Genomic DNA, 14821 nt, shown 5'->3' with positions numbered 1-14821 from the left:
TCTCTCTTTCTCTCTTTCTCTCTCTCTTGTTTTCTCCCTTTTGTTCTTCCATGTTTGCTTTATGTATTGTTCAGAAGTAATATAAAAAAGCTAGATAAATGCTTCACAGAACACAGGTTTAAGACTTTGTTGCAATAGGAAAACAGAATTCTGTTGTGAGCCATTCAAATAAAATAATAGATAAATTAGCAGAAAGATTACATTAATTTCAAGGAGCCTGGCACTGTCACTATTTGTGGTATTGTAAATATGAATACAATATAAATCGTTTAAATGAAGCAACTCACCAAGCTGTGCACGAGTTCAAGTGTTCAAGGTTCAAGTACACCAGTGTAYGGCAATGGTTAGCCAAGCCTTCAGAAAGCAAAATGAGTCATTCTGAAGCCGGTAAAGTTATACCCGTGTAAGAAAAGAAATAGGTCTGAAGTCACAACTCTGAGGTGACATTTTGCATGAGCTTCTAGGAAATTTAAAAAATCTTCTTTTTCTCTGCTGATAGGGAACAAATGAGGTATTTTCAACCTGGACGTAGGCAAAGCCTTTTAACAGTGGAGGTGGACTGCCTCACATTTTCCTGTTAATGGAATGAGATACAGCTTGAAATTCTGGCACTGTCACTTTTTAAACTATTGTATTCTGCCAATAGCTGTTTTACTACACCATCTTTATAGCCTTTGGCTGTGTTTGTCACGGTGTCTTCTATTAGCATGAAGGTTGGTTATTTCCTTTGAAAACTCAGAAACAAAGGAGCTAACACTTAACATTATAACGTTATGTATTGCCATACCATTTCTGAATCACAGAAATATCTAAGAGTTATGGTTTCAAGTTGCTCTTTTGCAAAGTCATGCAGATAGTAATTTTCCATTGGTTTAAATGTTTACCATTTAAATGCACAAACACCAAAAGAAAGGTAGGCATAACTGCTCTTAATTGAATACTTATATTAGATGCCCAATTAAATGGCTTCAGTTTTAGGGATGACAGATGCCCATTGAGTTCTTGGTAGGACCGATGAAATAACTGGAGCATTTACTGTGACTCTGTTAAAAATATTTTCCATCAGGCCAAATTTGTAGCCAACAGTATTGTGCAAGTGACTCCCRCTGATTATTGAGTTTCTAATTTTGATGTCTCTGCTTCCTGGACTGATGGAGGATTCTGTGTTCATTAGAGAGTTGAAATGATGCACTTCAAAGTCAGTTTGCTTGAAAACTGCAAAGCAAAAAAAAGCAGAAAAGGAGGACTATTTTCTCTAACAAGGAAATTATGTTGCAGAATAGATGCTATCTTCTTCCATAATTATAAATGAGGCAGTAAGGAGAAAATTGACCTTGTGTAAAATATGTATATTACTCAAACAGTGTGCGATCTGAGCCACTAAAGCAGTAAGTGAGTATGCAGCAGTGCAAAATGCATTGCAATTCATCCTGATCAGAAACACTGCTCTGCGTCTGTTCAGCCAAATCCCACACACCAATTTCTGAGGGCAAAATGAAGGAATGATCCCTTAACAAGTATATTTCATTTGTTTGTCATTTCACCTTCAGTCTCCTATCTCTCCAACAGCTTATTAAATCCCCCAAAGTTACRTACATACGGAATTCACAATAGTTTGGGTTACGGACTCATTCATGTATCTGAGCCAGGCTTCCCAAATGTCTCTATTAATTTAAGTGGGAGCAGTCCAAGGCATTCTTTCTTGCTTTGCTGAACACTCCTAATTTTGATTCATTTGTTTGGCATTTTGAGCTGAAGGCAAAACAAAAGGGTTGTTGAAAAGTYGTTATTAAGTCTTTGTGAATATATGTCATTTTGGACAAACTCTTAGATCTGACTTTCTTCTTTATTATTATTTATATTTTTTCACTGTTTCATCCCTCAGTTCATACCTTCAGTAAAGAGAATAGTGAAGCCTGAAACTTCTAAAATTTATTTGACGACCTAAGAGGCCCATAGAAACATGAAAATGAAAATCATATTCCATAAATCAAACTTGCACACATTTAACATACATTTTAAATGTATTAATGTAGCTAAATACTGTTCTGGAATACTAATATGTTTAAATACAGAGGTTCTCATAAAGCCTATTTGCTTAGTCATCTCTTCCTCACCTATAGAAAAAAATATTGTCCAGAAAATCGCTGTGCTTCCAAGTGTTAAAGACATTCATGAAAGAAGAACGGAGAAGGTGGGACTCCAAAGAAGCTAAGAAATTTTCAAAACTGACTGATTGCTGTCCTGTTTGGCTGACCTCTGTAGACAACTAAATATTTCTACCATTTCTACCAGGCCTGGAYCTTCTCCAGGCAACACTTGAGATCTGTCACCCATTTGGTGACAGAGAGGAGTGACACAGGTGACAGACACCGTGGTTCCCACTGTGTGACACCTTCAGAGTGCCAAGAGATGCAGAAGGCAACACTAAGCAACCCCAGTCTGTGTCCCTCCTGCAAGTGTTCCCCTCACAGACCCTGACCCTTCAAAAACGTAGTACCATGTTGTGTGAGTTTGCCTGGCCACACAGGCTTCTTCACCAAACCATTTTAGGAGTGTGTCCTGGAAAAGCTTAAGTATCTATTCCATATGCCTCAGCTTTCTGAGGAATGAAGAACAGAATTTTTCAGATTTTTTTTTCCATGACTAATTTAATTTCATCCAGACATTTCCTAGAAAGTGAAAAAAGAAGCATCTGTGTCCTCAACCAACCTCAGTGCCACCTGGCCAGTACAACTGCTGTGCAAATAAGATCCCCTGTGCAGTTCTACAAGGCTCCTATTACCACCAGGGCAACAAAATAACTTGGTGGTGAACCTATGTGAAAGCCCAGAGAAAGTTATAAATCTCAGATAAGAAATGTAATGATGTTATGATATAACACTACATTATTGCTAACTTTCTTCTTCAGCAGCTGAACTATGGCACCACTCTGAGTCTACATTTCAGTGCTGGGGTTGGGCATTAGGGTTTATATTTTCTCTGGCATTGGTCAAATGTCCAAGCCAACATGCCCATGATGGCACGCTCAGAGCTTTTTTCAGGCTCTTATATGTCAAGAGGTATAAAGCATGAGTAACTGTGACCAGCTGTGCTCCCACCCCATGCCATGGACACAAAAAGAATGTGGAGCTTGAAACGTAGCAAGTGGATGTATTCCAGGGATCTGAATGAAGAAACCAGATCCTTCTTCACTCTATTAGATACTTGGGCAAAATAATACTGCAGGGTGATTTTTAGCACAGGCAGTTGAAATGAAGTTTCGGAGAAAAAAAAATTAGGTCTTTAGCATTTTGCTAACTAATTATACAGACACTTTAGTATAATTGGMCAATTCTCTTACTAATTATGTGTTTGATAGTAAACTAGAAACTYTTTTTCTGTACTGATTACTGGAACAGTTCAGATTTAATTTAATTCCAGGCTGATATTATCCTTTGCTTCCTTTCTCCTGCAGCTTTCAATTAATGATAGAACACTTCCTCCCATCCTGTGATTTTAAAGTTTCTTTTCCAGGCTGTTGTGTAAAGCCTCCACCAGTATATTATTTGCCTGCACGTCTTTATGAATTCATTGCCAAAAWATATATATATATTTATATATATAAACAGTCAGAATTTATCTTCGTGAATGCTGTTAATTTGCAGTTAAATTATGAACATCTTGGGACTTAATGGTTCATAATGGTTCATAATGATTTTACTAATTATTTGTCTCAGTAATGAAACTCAGATCACTGGTTGGGATTTCTTTGGCAATATTTTTAGCATGAGTTCAGTGACAGCAATATGCTTGTTCTTGAGGATAATGCAAAAATAAAGTATGTATAACTTAACTGCTATTTCTAAGGATAGAGTTAGGGTCAGGGCTAAGGTTTCATCTCTGCATGGCATAATATATGTGAGATGATCGGTTGTAGATATTTATTAACAAATCAGCTGTTCTATTCTTTAGCACTCCTGGATGAGTGCCATGCTGTCCCGATGTGTCTCCAATTCTTCCATCATTTATTTTAATGCCTTCATAATTGTGCTCTGTTTTTGTAACAGTGTCAAACTGAAGTACAGTGTCAAACTGAATTGTTGAATTCATTGAATTATTGCTACCAACCTTTAAGAGTCTGCAGGTGTTCCTGGAAGTCTAAGCTCCTTCTCTGGTTCTTTTTGAATGTAGTGGAAGGAAGCAGAGGAATGTCTTTTGCAGATGTGTTTTTTGTCGGTACTCATTTTAAGAGGATATGTCATGTTTGATGGTGCATTTCTGTGGCCATTGACAAAAATGTAAGGCTAAATACTATACTTTCAGACATCTGAATTATTGCAAATGAGACCCTTGTCTTTTAATCTTCTCAGGAAATGTAGCAGCTACCAAGAGGTKTTAGGCAGGTGCACGTGCAAATGGATGTTAGCCTTTTCAGAACTAGAAGTGTAAGTTCAAAACTGGTTCTGTCTACAGTCCAAGATTGAGACTGGTGTGTCCATATTCCCTCCAGAAGACATTTATGTAGAAGAGCCCTGACAAGGAATTACAGTCACCGAAGAAATTCCTGGTCCATCCACAACCAATATATATAACAGTAACAGTGTAATCAAACACGCGTTTTTATGCTGCTCCAGTTCAGTGTTCATGGTAGCTAAAAAGTGAGAGGGGAGATTGTTCCTCCAATCTATGGTATCAAGACAAAATAAAATATTCTGTTCTATTTAGTAGAGGTGAAGAACAYACAGTTGTTAAATGATAGTAGCTTAAATCACACAGATATGTGGTCCACTGTAGGTGAGTCAGACTTAAAAAGACCAACATCTCTTAGCAAAGTTCACAGATGTGCTTGGAAAGAAAGGAAGAAATGATGCACTGAATATTCTTCAGCTCAGGGTTGAAATACAGAACTTAARCCCAAAACCAATATAATTTTATCTCATACCTATCTTTAAAATCCTAAATAACAAATTTCTTGTTTCCTTGATAAGCATAAAATCTTTTCACATATTGAAAGAGTTGGCAAAAGTGTTTACACAGCAGTAAGTACCTACAGGCACTTTTGGCAAGACTAGGGCTCGGGCAGATACAAGTTCACCCCACCCTCACCCCAGAGAGCTAATTTCAGACCAGTCTGAGTTCATAAGGTACTATCCGTGGTTAATAAGCAGTGCTGAGAGTTTCAAATGTCATGCCACAAAACACGGTCACAAGGCTTTTGGGTTAAAGCATGCTGTAGACCATGTATATATTTACCTACCCAGGAAGACGTGTCCCTCCCCCTAGAGAATTCAGGTTCCCCACTTTGTATCTGCAAATTCTTGAGCATGTGCATAACTTGGGGCACATTAACACCCTCCAGAAATCCAGCTGCACACTGGAAGTTACACAGGTACGTCTGTCTGCAGGTCATGCTCCGAAAAAGCAACTAAGGTGAAGAGGAAAGAAACAATTGAATACATACCCTTTAGCTTTTGTGTTGAAAGTAAGTAGAATTTTCCCCTTCCCATTTCCTCTTTTGCCTCCTAATTGTAAAAGATGCATTAGCAAACTGTGAGTACACACGTAGTAGCACAGCATGATGTTTGTGTGCTTGCAAGCATTTAGTAGTTTTACTTTCTCACTTGGGCCACGTGTGACAAGCGAGACAAAGAGTCACACAGACATGTAGACACTCCAAAAAATCATTTCTCTTTGTTTTAACAGAAGGACATATTGGAAGAACCTTGCAAAAGAAACAAGTGTTTTCCTTCAAATTCAATCTTTTCTTTCAGTTAGCATGGCACACATTCAAGAATGCATAAAGGAGGGATGAGGAGGCGCGCTCCCATGGATAAAGACATCAAATCAGTTCATAAACACAAAAACTGGACCATTTTCAAAAAAGTCAGGTGCAGAGCAAGTGGAAGCTGCTCCGAGTCTCATGCTTATATGGCAGCCAGCAGATGTGGCACATACATCCATGCTGAACAACCAGCTGTCCTCTCGTCAGTATGAAGTGTTCAGCTGACATTAAAGGGGCAGTGAGCAATCTTTCYGAAATTTGCCATGTCTATGCGTTATTGTGCATGCTTCTTTTATTAATGGACATTTTAAAAATGAGAATAATAGGTACTAATYACCAAGGGCATGTGAACAACAACATATAATTATTTTCACGTCTCATATTAATAAAGGATATAAAAAGGGAAAAACACATAAGGAAAGAACTTTACAAATTTTCAAGTGATTATTATAAAATTCAGGAGTGGCTTCTAAAAGCCTTTGAATACAGTTCTATTAACTTCCTTTCCTGGATTTTGTGACCTGCCTTGTAAGATATTTACAGATTCAGATACCATTCCTTGATAGCTCTAGAAATCCAGTCATTCTCAAATATTAAGTGAGATTATTTGGTATGTATGTCACAGAATAAATATTATATATATCATGTTATGGATGGGTCCAGACACCCACTCTGAATTACATGCTGGGAGAAAAGCCAAATGCTTGAGCACATTTTCTTTTCCTGAAAATGGTTTCCACTGGAAGAAGACTTAGAGGCACAAGAAAGGAGAGAATAGGGATATATTCCAAAATTAGTCAGCACAAACAATGACTAGAAAGAYAGGATGTACCTTGGAGTGCACCTAACATATAACAGCAAGAAAAAGCTGGAACCATACCTTAAATAACTTACAGTCTGATCTTTGTAAACATAAGTATATATGTACATACATAGACAATACACATATTTTTACAGTGAAGCAGTTTCACTGGAGTCATATGATTTATCAAGAGTTCATAAAGTCATGTGTTGTTTTTGTAAGCTCCTTTGTTGCAAAGAAGACATCACAGAATCACAGAATGATTAAGGCTACAAGGGACCTTTGGAGACCATAGAATCATGGAATTGCAAAGACTGGAAGGGACCKTTGGAGATCATCTAGTTCAACCTCCCTGCACAAGCAGGGACACCTGTATGTAGATCGTGTCCATGCAGGACATGCAGTTTTATCTAAAGCTGTAAATGAGTACATGGGAAAGAGTGACAATATGAGTAAAGGAATAAATAGGCCAGACTCAAATTTTTCTGCTCACTTTATTTTTCACCTCACAAATTTTTCACCTCTCTTTAGAAAATCCTGGCAAAAGACAGAGACTTTTTGAAGGAAACGGTTGATTTCAACCAAGCTCCATTTTGTGGGAAGGAAAAATCACACGCACACACATCCCATTCTACAGATGGGTATCATCTTGCCTGTGGAAGTCAGAGTCATCTGGAAATCAGGTCTGTTGCTTACTCTTGATGTCCTGGACTCCCTCTTCAGGTAGTGCAGACAGACAATCACCCTGAAGAAGTGATTTATTTCCCTAATATTCAAATGAAAGGAACCACTCCCTGAATTCATTCATTCCGAGTAGACTGAATTTTGGATGAAAAAGCTATTTGGATGAAAAGCTATTGCATTTGGTTTCAAAGAATTGTACTGTAAAATGTACTCATGGCTCGAGAGAGAACATTTGTCCCTCGAGAGGGACAAATTTAAGAGGTGTTCTTGTACTACCCAAATATTCTGATGCAAACTGGGCACTGACTAATTCACTTGAATACTAGCATCTTACTCAGGCATGGTAGTAATCTCTATCCTCTGCATACAGCTAAGAAATTTATAAGGGTAACAGTTTGGTGGGCTGAATGCTGCATGTGTGCAGTATTTCCCAGTCTGTCCTGGTAATCAAATCATACCACCTGTATCCATGCCCTGCTTTTGGGCTTTAGGTAGTCTTTAGGGAAAAGAATAGAGAATGGATAGACCATTACTTCGCAGTTTGAAACATTTTTGAAACATTTTCCAATACAGATTKTATTGCCAAACCCTACCTAAAAGACTTATCTTTCTTAGTTATCTTTTCTCAGACCTCTTGAAATCAGCTGTGGAGTCCCTGTGATGCTCCGAGCAGAGGCAGAAAGCCCCAGATGAGAGTCCCTTTCTCTCTTCCCAAGGGCAGCAGCTTAGGGAGGTGACAAGGTAAAGGTTGTATCTTTACCCTCACAGGTAACAGCTCCTGCCCTCTGTTTGTTTCTCTTAATTCTTTCATCAGTTTGTCTTTTAACCCACACTTATTCTTTGGCCTTTTCTCTCTCACATCAAATATGTCATTCTCTCCATTTTCAGGAACTTACTCTCGTATCAGCACTGTTGTCACCCCTCATTCTCTATAGAGATGTTGACTCCAGCCACCAAGTTGTCATATTTCCTGGTGCATACCTTTGGTATTCCTGCCCAGCATGTCATGTAATTCTTTACATGACATGGTGCAGAGCTCTATAAATGTGCCTTTCAAAGAAAGCTTTTCAGCAACACAGCTTAAAGCAGCTTTWTCAGCAACTCCTGTGCTGAGGATGTGCTGGAACTACTGTCACTCCCATTCTGACCAATAATGACTACTCAGTTCTCTGTTTGTTTGCATCCACCTGATTGTTCCTTCTTCTTCTTGGATTAGATTGGATTTTTTTTCCTGGGGAAAAATGGATTTTTCCCTGCCTTTTTACAGGTTTTATACAATGCCTAGTGCAATAGGCAATAGCTCAGTGAGTTGGGATCCTGAGCATTACAACAATAGGACATAAAGCAGCACTTCCTACTGTTCTTCAGATACTGTGTGGGCTGTGATTGACAAATTTTTTGCTGTGAGAGTATATGCCAAGTATCCTTTCCTCAGGACACTAAGCAAAATCATCCATAAGATTTAAGCATAGTTCAAATGCAAGGAACTCAAGACAAGTTTGAATCTGATTGAGAGCCAGAAATKATTACAGAGGACAAGGGAGCGAGGAAATATTTTTTGAGGTGAGCAGTAGAGCAGAGTGACACATAYGGGGTAAGGGACAAGAATCTTTTCTTTTGAACTCGATGGCTCAAAAGAGAAAGGGGATTAAGAAAAAGAGAGGAGAAGATTCATTGGACTGTAACTCAGTACATTGCTTTATGTTTGCATTAGCATTGTATATCAACTCTTTTGCCTGCCTGAGGAATCTCTCTATGGGAGAGTCCTAAGAAAAAGTAATTCAAAGTATGCTGTTAAGTACTGAAAGTAATCCTGTGGTCCCTAAAATCCAGGACTATCTGCTATCACTTTTATGGAGAAGCACTTCTGTGGCATAATGCCAAAGGAGAAAGAGCATCTTTCAGAGGCCGATTTTTTGCCCRGAGCAGATGGAAATAACAGCCTTTGGTTGCAAACAGAAGCCTGACAACAACTACAGAGGACATGAATATGCAGAAACAGTGTCATAGACAAAGCTGATGATGCTTTTAAGGCAAACCAGGAGTTTCTTGTGATGGGAATGTGGAATGACCAGCAGAGGATCAAGAATTTTCTCATGAAGGGTAAGTCAATCATCTACATACATATCTTCCTATGCTAGCTGATCATATCTTTTCTTAATATCCACTGCAAAACTTCATGTGTTCACACATATTATGTTGAACTGTGTGAACATACTGTGTTTTCAGAAATGTTTTCTGCTCAACTTATGTTCTACTGTGAAAATGCCTTGGTAATTGAACCCTATGCAATAACCAAGATTTGTAACCTTGTCAGTGAAGTCTGAAAAGAGTGACATTAAAAGAAACTCTCACAATGTCATTTTGTAATTGTTTGGGCTTATTTGTTTATTTATTTATTTATTTACTTATTACCTCTTAGGCTGTGTAGAAGGYAGTATAAGATAGAAACACTTGAGGYGAGTGCCCTTACTGCTGTRAACAATTGAGCTATAGGTGCTGGTGTTGCAGCTACAGAACTTGTTTCTATCCTACACTGTGGCTGTCTGTTCCATGTAAACTCCATACCTACAAAGGACTAACGTTGTCACACAAGTCCTTTTTCATTATTAATGTTTATTGCAAACACATCTAGACAATCTTACCAGACAGTCCTCAGCCCAACAGCTCCAGTCCAAAGGCACAGAGTCTTGCTAGCAAGACTGTGCTCCTACTAGTAAGCCCAGCACAGAGGCTCTGAACAAATCAAGTTCTCGAGCTTTCCAGGAGCAGCTGATGATGGCATCGTGTTTATGCCCTTCTTGCATCACCCATGTGAGACAAGCAAGCATGTGAGCAGCTCCCTGTGCCCTCTATGCTCAAGCCCTTCCAGGACCTTCAAGGAGGCTTGCACGGACGGATGCATTACACTAGGCTGTCCCAGCCGTCTGGTGTGTTTCTGTGTGAACACACAGCTGCATTGTTTTCTCTGCCAGCACAGGTACCAGAGGGATATGCATGTCTAGCCTGGCTTCAGGGAGTCCAAAGCATCCTCYGACACCTTAGGTATCCATATGGGTACATGGCAAAGGGATTTACTGAAGTTAAAGAAGGAGCATCAGGAGCGGGCCTTCGGCATGGCAGATGCCTCATTTAGGATGCTCTCAGTAGCTATCCAGGCTGCATTAAGTCTAAGAATTTGATATCCATTGCTTAAAACGGAAATTTAGATATGTAGTTCACAGGTAGTTACCTACATTTAATAGCTAAATTTAGATACCTACAATCTGGAACTGAATTAGTCTCCATATCTCCCTTCACAGCTCATGACCTGGCAAAAAATACTAATCCAGAAGCATCTTCTCAGACTCTTTGACCTCCTTTATTTCCATTTTTTTCCCTCTAGTCTGAAACAGTCCATACACACCTCCACAATTAGGTCATCTTTGTGCTTTGTCACTTTGACCTTCAGTTCTGAGCCCTTTTACTCATTCTGAATAGTCTCAGTGCCTTTTTGTGAGAGCAAAATCACAAAAAAAAAAAAAAATGTGTGAGAGAGGTGCGACTTTAGAAGCCCAGAATGACCCCAAGTGATACATGGCCAGTACTGCACACACAAGGTGTTCATAGACTGATGTACCAATAGTCCTCCTTACCATCTTTGAGATCCTAGAATAACTGGAGAGTAGTTAAGGTTGAAACTTAAAAACCAAGAGGAGGAAGGGATAGCTCTGAACAGAGTCAGTGAAAAACATTCAGAAACACACACTTGACTAAAGAACTAATAACCTCAAACATCTATTAAACYGGATAGACATTTTCCCCTCAAATATTTTCTGCAATAATATTACTCTGTAAAGCTTTYATCTTGAAGTAACTTGGTGCTTTCAAAAGGTGATTGAGTCCCTTGTGTAACCACAATCATTTGCAACAGAACAGCTTTGAGAAATTCAGCCAAAGGGAAGAGGAGGAGGCGCCTGCTCTGCAGGAGAGGAGAAAAAAGAAAAAAAAAAAAAAGGAAGGAGGTATCAGACTTGACCCAGAGGTGTCGGAAGGATAGCTAAGCCCAGACTGGTGACACTTTTTCTCTCCTCAGCAAATCGGATAATACTGCTTTTGAACCTGATAAATGCAGGGTGGATTAAGACCGTGTGCACAGCTGCAAAAAAGAAGCATCATGTTTTTTCTTGAAAGAATGGCATTCCATTTGCTGATTTTCCTAACCTGCAAATTCATATTTCCCGTTCCTATCACACAGTTTCTCTGTAGAAAGACTGCCCTGAATGCCTGAATAGAAAAGACGGTCTGATAAATACTTTTTAGGCTGCTGCAGCCTTAAAAAAATGTGCCACTTCAGTTGCCAGAATAGGCACAAGACCAGTTACAAGAGGCCACAGGGCGACTTTTTGTCCATGCAAAGGAAATCTTTCTGCTTCTTGGAATAGATGAATTGATAAGTGGCTGGATGGGGACTGCGAGCGACACCAGTGGAAGGTGGAAACCTTCCCTACTTATATATCTCAGAGACCAGATGGAATTTTTAGTGAGTAAAACGTGTATTTTATTTCTCCCTGGGAGTGAATCAGATAAATTCAGCAATAATCTGGCTTCCACGTAGTGGGAGGAGGCCTTCRCAGCCGCTTGGAAGGTGGTGCCTTCAAAGAGGTTTTCACAGCAGGTCGCTCACCGCTGGCTGCAGAGCAGCAGGCGGCCCGTGGGCTCTTCCTTTGCTCCTCCAACGTGACCTCCAGTGGGTCCCACTGTGGGTACGTGGTGTGGTAGCGCACCCTAAACCTTGAGGAGAGTTTGGGGCTCGGCTCCTGGCTGCAAGGTGCCTGCTCCACTGCAAGGGGCTCCCGCACTTCCAACACTGCACGGAGAAACACTTTTCCAGAGAAAACACCATGGGCGGAATGAAGCAGGCCCTGCAGTGGGGCATGGAGGTGCTCAGGAGAACAGGAGAATGGGGGTGTGCTCGGGGTTCTCTTCAGGGATGTATATTTAAAGAATGGGGGAGGTAAGATCAGCAACTCTGTATCCTAATTTGGGGGGCAGTGGCCTGGAGAAGGGATAGAAGGAAGCGTGTGGAGTCAGTGTGAGGTGGGTCAGTGTGGCAGGAGGGCAGCAGGCCCTGCTGAAAGGACAGGCCCACCATTCGGGGGCACCCGTGGCAAGTTTGTTTTCCTCACATGRCAGACGTGCTGCTCTGCAGAATACCGGGGGAAAAATGAAGTCATTTAGAACTGCCACAGGTTATTTGGGTCTTGTCTGTCTGTTTGTCTCAACTATGTACCGTTTTAATTATCACGACAGAGCAAAGGTATCACCATTCTCCTGCTAACCGTATTTCTCATTACGTCTATAGTTCTATTTGTATAAAGGTGCTTTATACTGGGGTAGCTCTTCCCATATAGCAAGAAAAATTGTCATTCTGCTGCATCATCTTTATAATGGCAAAGTTACATCCACCCTCCTACCCTATTTTGCCTTTTATTTTTACATGACCTTCCTCTCTCCCAGTGGGATTAATTAGACCGGTAAAACCTGCAGAGCTGGCCTTGGCATTAAGAAAATGAATTGTTGCAACCCATACGTTGATACAGCTGTGGCAACAACAGAAAAGAAATAAACTACATGCATAAATACTGACTTTTAAGGGGAGGATGTTATGATCAAACTCAGGTATATGTGTTAAATTTTAACTCTTTTATATTGCAAGAGCAGGTATATTAAGGAGTGGAGTAGTTTTTCCACATATGAGACTTTGGGACATATTAACAGCTCTCATAGYGAGAAAAGAATATTAAACGTTTTCCTTTGGCCAACAGGATTATGAAGGAAGCTAGAAGCAACTAGAAGTAAAGATATTACCCACGGCATCCTGCAGTCTGAGGCTGGCTGCAAATGCAAGGTGAGGCTGAGTGCAAGTGAGGCATGGGGAAAGCAACCCCAGCGCTGGGGGAAAAAAGCAAAAAAGAGCATTTGCTTTAATATTTTGGAGGTTGCTTAAGAAGTGTGCAAGTTCATGTGTATTTCCTCACAGTGGGCATGAGGAATTTTTCAGCAGCTGGGTGAACCCCTTCCCATCTAAAAAAACTTTCCTTTTATGGCAGTATAAATATCATTCTTAATGCTTGCTGTAAGAAAAGGACAAAAAAAATAGAAACAAATAACAATTAGAAACAAACAACAATTAGAAACAAATAGCAATTAAGAACAATAGCAAATAGAAACATTCTCTTTATTTTATAATGTTTTATGTTTCCTTAGTTTCTGCTTTCTTTTTCCATTATTAACGACAACCACCACAACAAAATTACCATCCTTTTAGAACAAAAATGAAAATCATAACTAGTTTTCTTGGGCTAAAAATTAGCACTTGGATCTCGCCCTTGGGCTGCTGCACCATCAGGAGCAAAAGGCAATAAATAAATAAATAAATAAATAAATAAATAAATAAATAAATAAATAAATAAATAAGAGAGCACAAGGGGCCTGTGTGAATAGAATATGAATGTCACTGACCTGGAATTGCCTTTGAAATCACACCAGCTCCCAGGACCTATTGAAAAGCAGTTTTTCAAATGGCAAGTTGACACCGGCAGTAATATCCAGGTCGGGTACCTGGTTACTGCTCAATCCGGATTCCCAACAGCTGGTCTTGCCTGTCCTCAGGCCCGCACGGCTCTGGGAAGTGGCGCTTCCAAAGGGGAAGGGGACAAATCYACACTTTGGGATGGGCCCTGCTAAATCTGACCTGTCTTTTTGACAGTGTCCTCCTTTATTTAAAGAGAAACGGCAAAGGAATTTGTTTCTTTTAACCTTTCAAAATATTAACTGACTAAAACAATGTGTTACTTCTGTGATCAGACTGCAAGCTGTAAGGAACAGAGATCAACAATCTTTGCTTGAATTACCTATGAGTCTAGGGCAGAAATGAAAACAGCTTTGAGCCTTAATGCTGCCGATCTCCTGCGCATCCACCCTCATTAGTTTTTCTTGGTCAGCCTTTTGATTTATTGTGCTGATTAAACAGCTGCTTCAGTACCGGCCGGCGACCGCTAGCTGGTATTTCCACCGACTCCGGCGCGAGCAAGAGGAGACAGCAGGGGAATTCTGCTGTCAAACCACGTCTATCCGGAACGTAGGAAGAGCAGCTCAGGAAATGAGTTGCGCTCATAGATCAGTGCGCTCAGAAACGCCCGGTGGGATGGAGGTGAGCGGTGTGACAGGGCAATAAATATATAAAAATAATAGTAAAAAATAAAAGTGATAAATAATAATAATAAATAATAAATAACAAATAATAAATAATAAATAATAAATAATAAATAATAAATAAATAATAAATAATAAATAATAAATAAATGAAGGGTAATAAAGTAAATAAAGAATAATAAAATAAATGTAAATAATTACAAAAATAAAGCAATAAATATTTATATGAGGCAAATATCTTTATATGTGAAGGGAAATAATTAAAACAGAGACTAAGACGGGAAAATCTGTGGTTGATTCCTGGGAGCCTGTGGCGGGCCGGGCAGCGCGGAGGGGCTCCCGCACGGGCCCGCCCGCCGGGACCGGGGCGCGCC

At 39.8% G+C, this 14821-nt stretch overlaps 1 protein-coding gene across 1 annotated transcript in view; it reads left to right on the top strand.

Moving 5' to 3' along the window:
* Window positions 1-13739: 13739 nt before the first annotated feature.
* Window positions 13740-14821, top strand: part of NAXD (NAD(P)HX dehydratase) — a 43514-nt gene continuing 42432 nt past the window's right edge. The window contains exons 1-2 of the mRNA XM_026036645.1: window positions 13740-13844; window positions 14266-14445. Coding sequence (XP_025892430.1) covers window positions 13740-13844; window positions 14266-14445 — 285 coding nt within the window. The remainder of the gene's footprint in view (window positions 13845-14265; window positions 14446-14821) is intronic.

The sequence above is a fragment of the Nothoprocta perdicaria genome, unplaced genomic scaffold, assembly GCF_003342845.1.
Source record: "Nothoprocta perdicaria isolate Ctin4 unplaced genomic scaffold, notPer1 scaffold_183, whole genome shotgun sequence".
Classification (NCBI taxonomy): domain Eukaryota; kingdom Metazoa; phylum Chordata; class Aves; order Tinamiformes; family Tinamidae; genus Nothoprocta; species Nothoprocta perdicaria.
The sequence above is the reverse complement of the archived record's forward strand: the minus strand, read 5'-3'. Positions and strand labels throughout refer to the sequence as shown.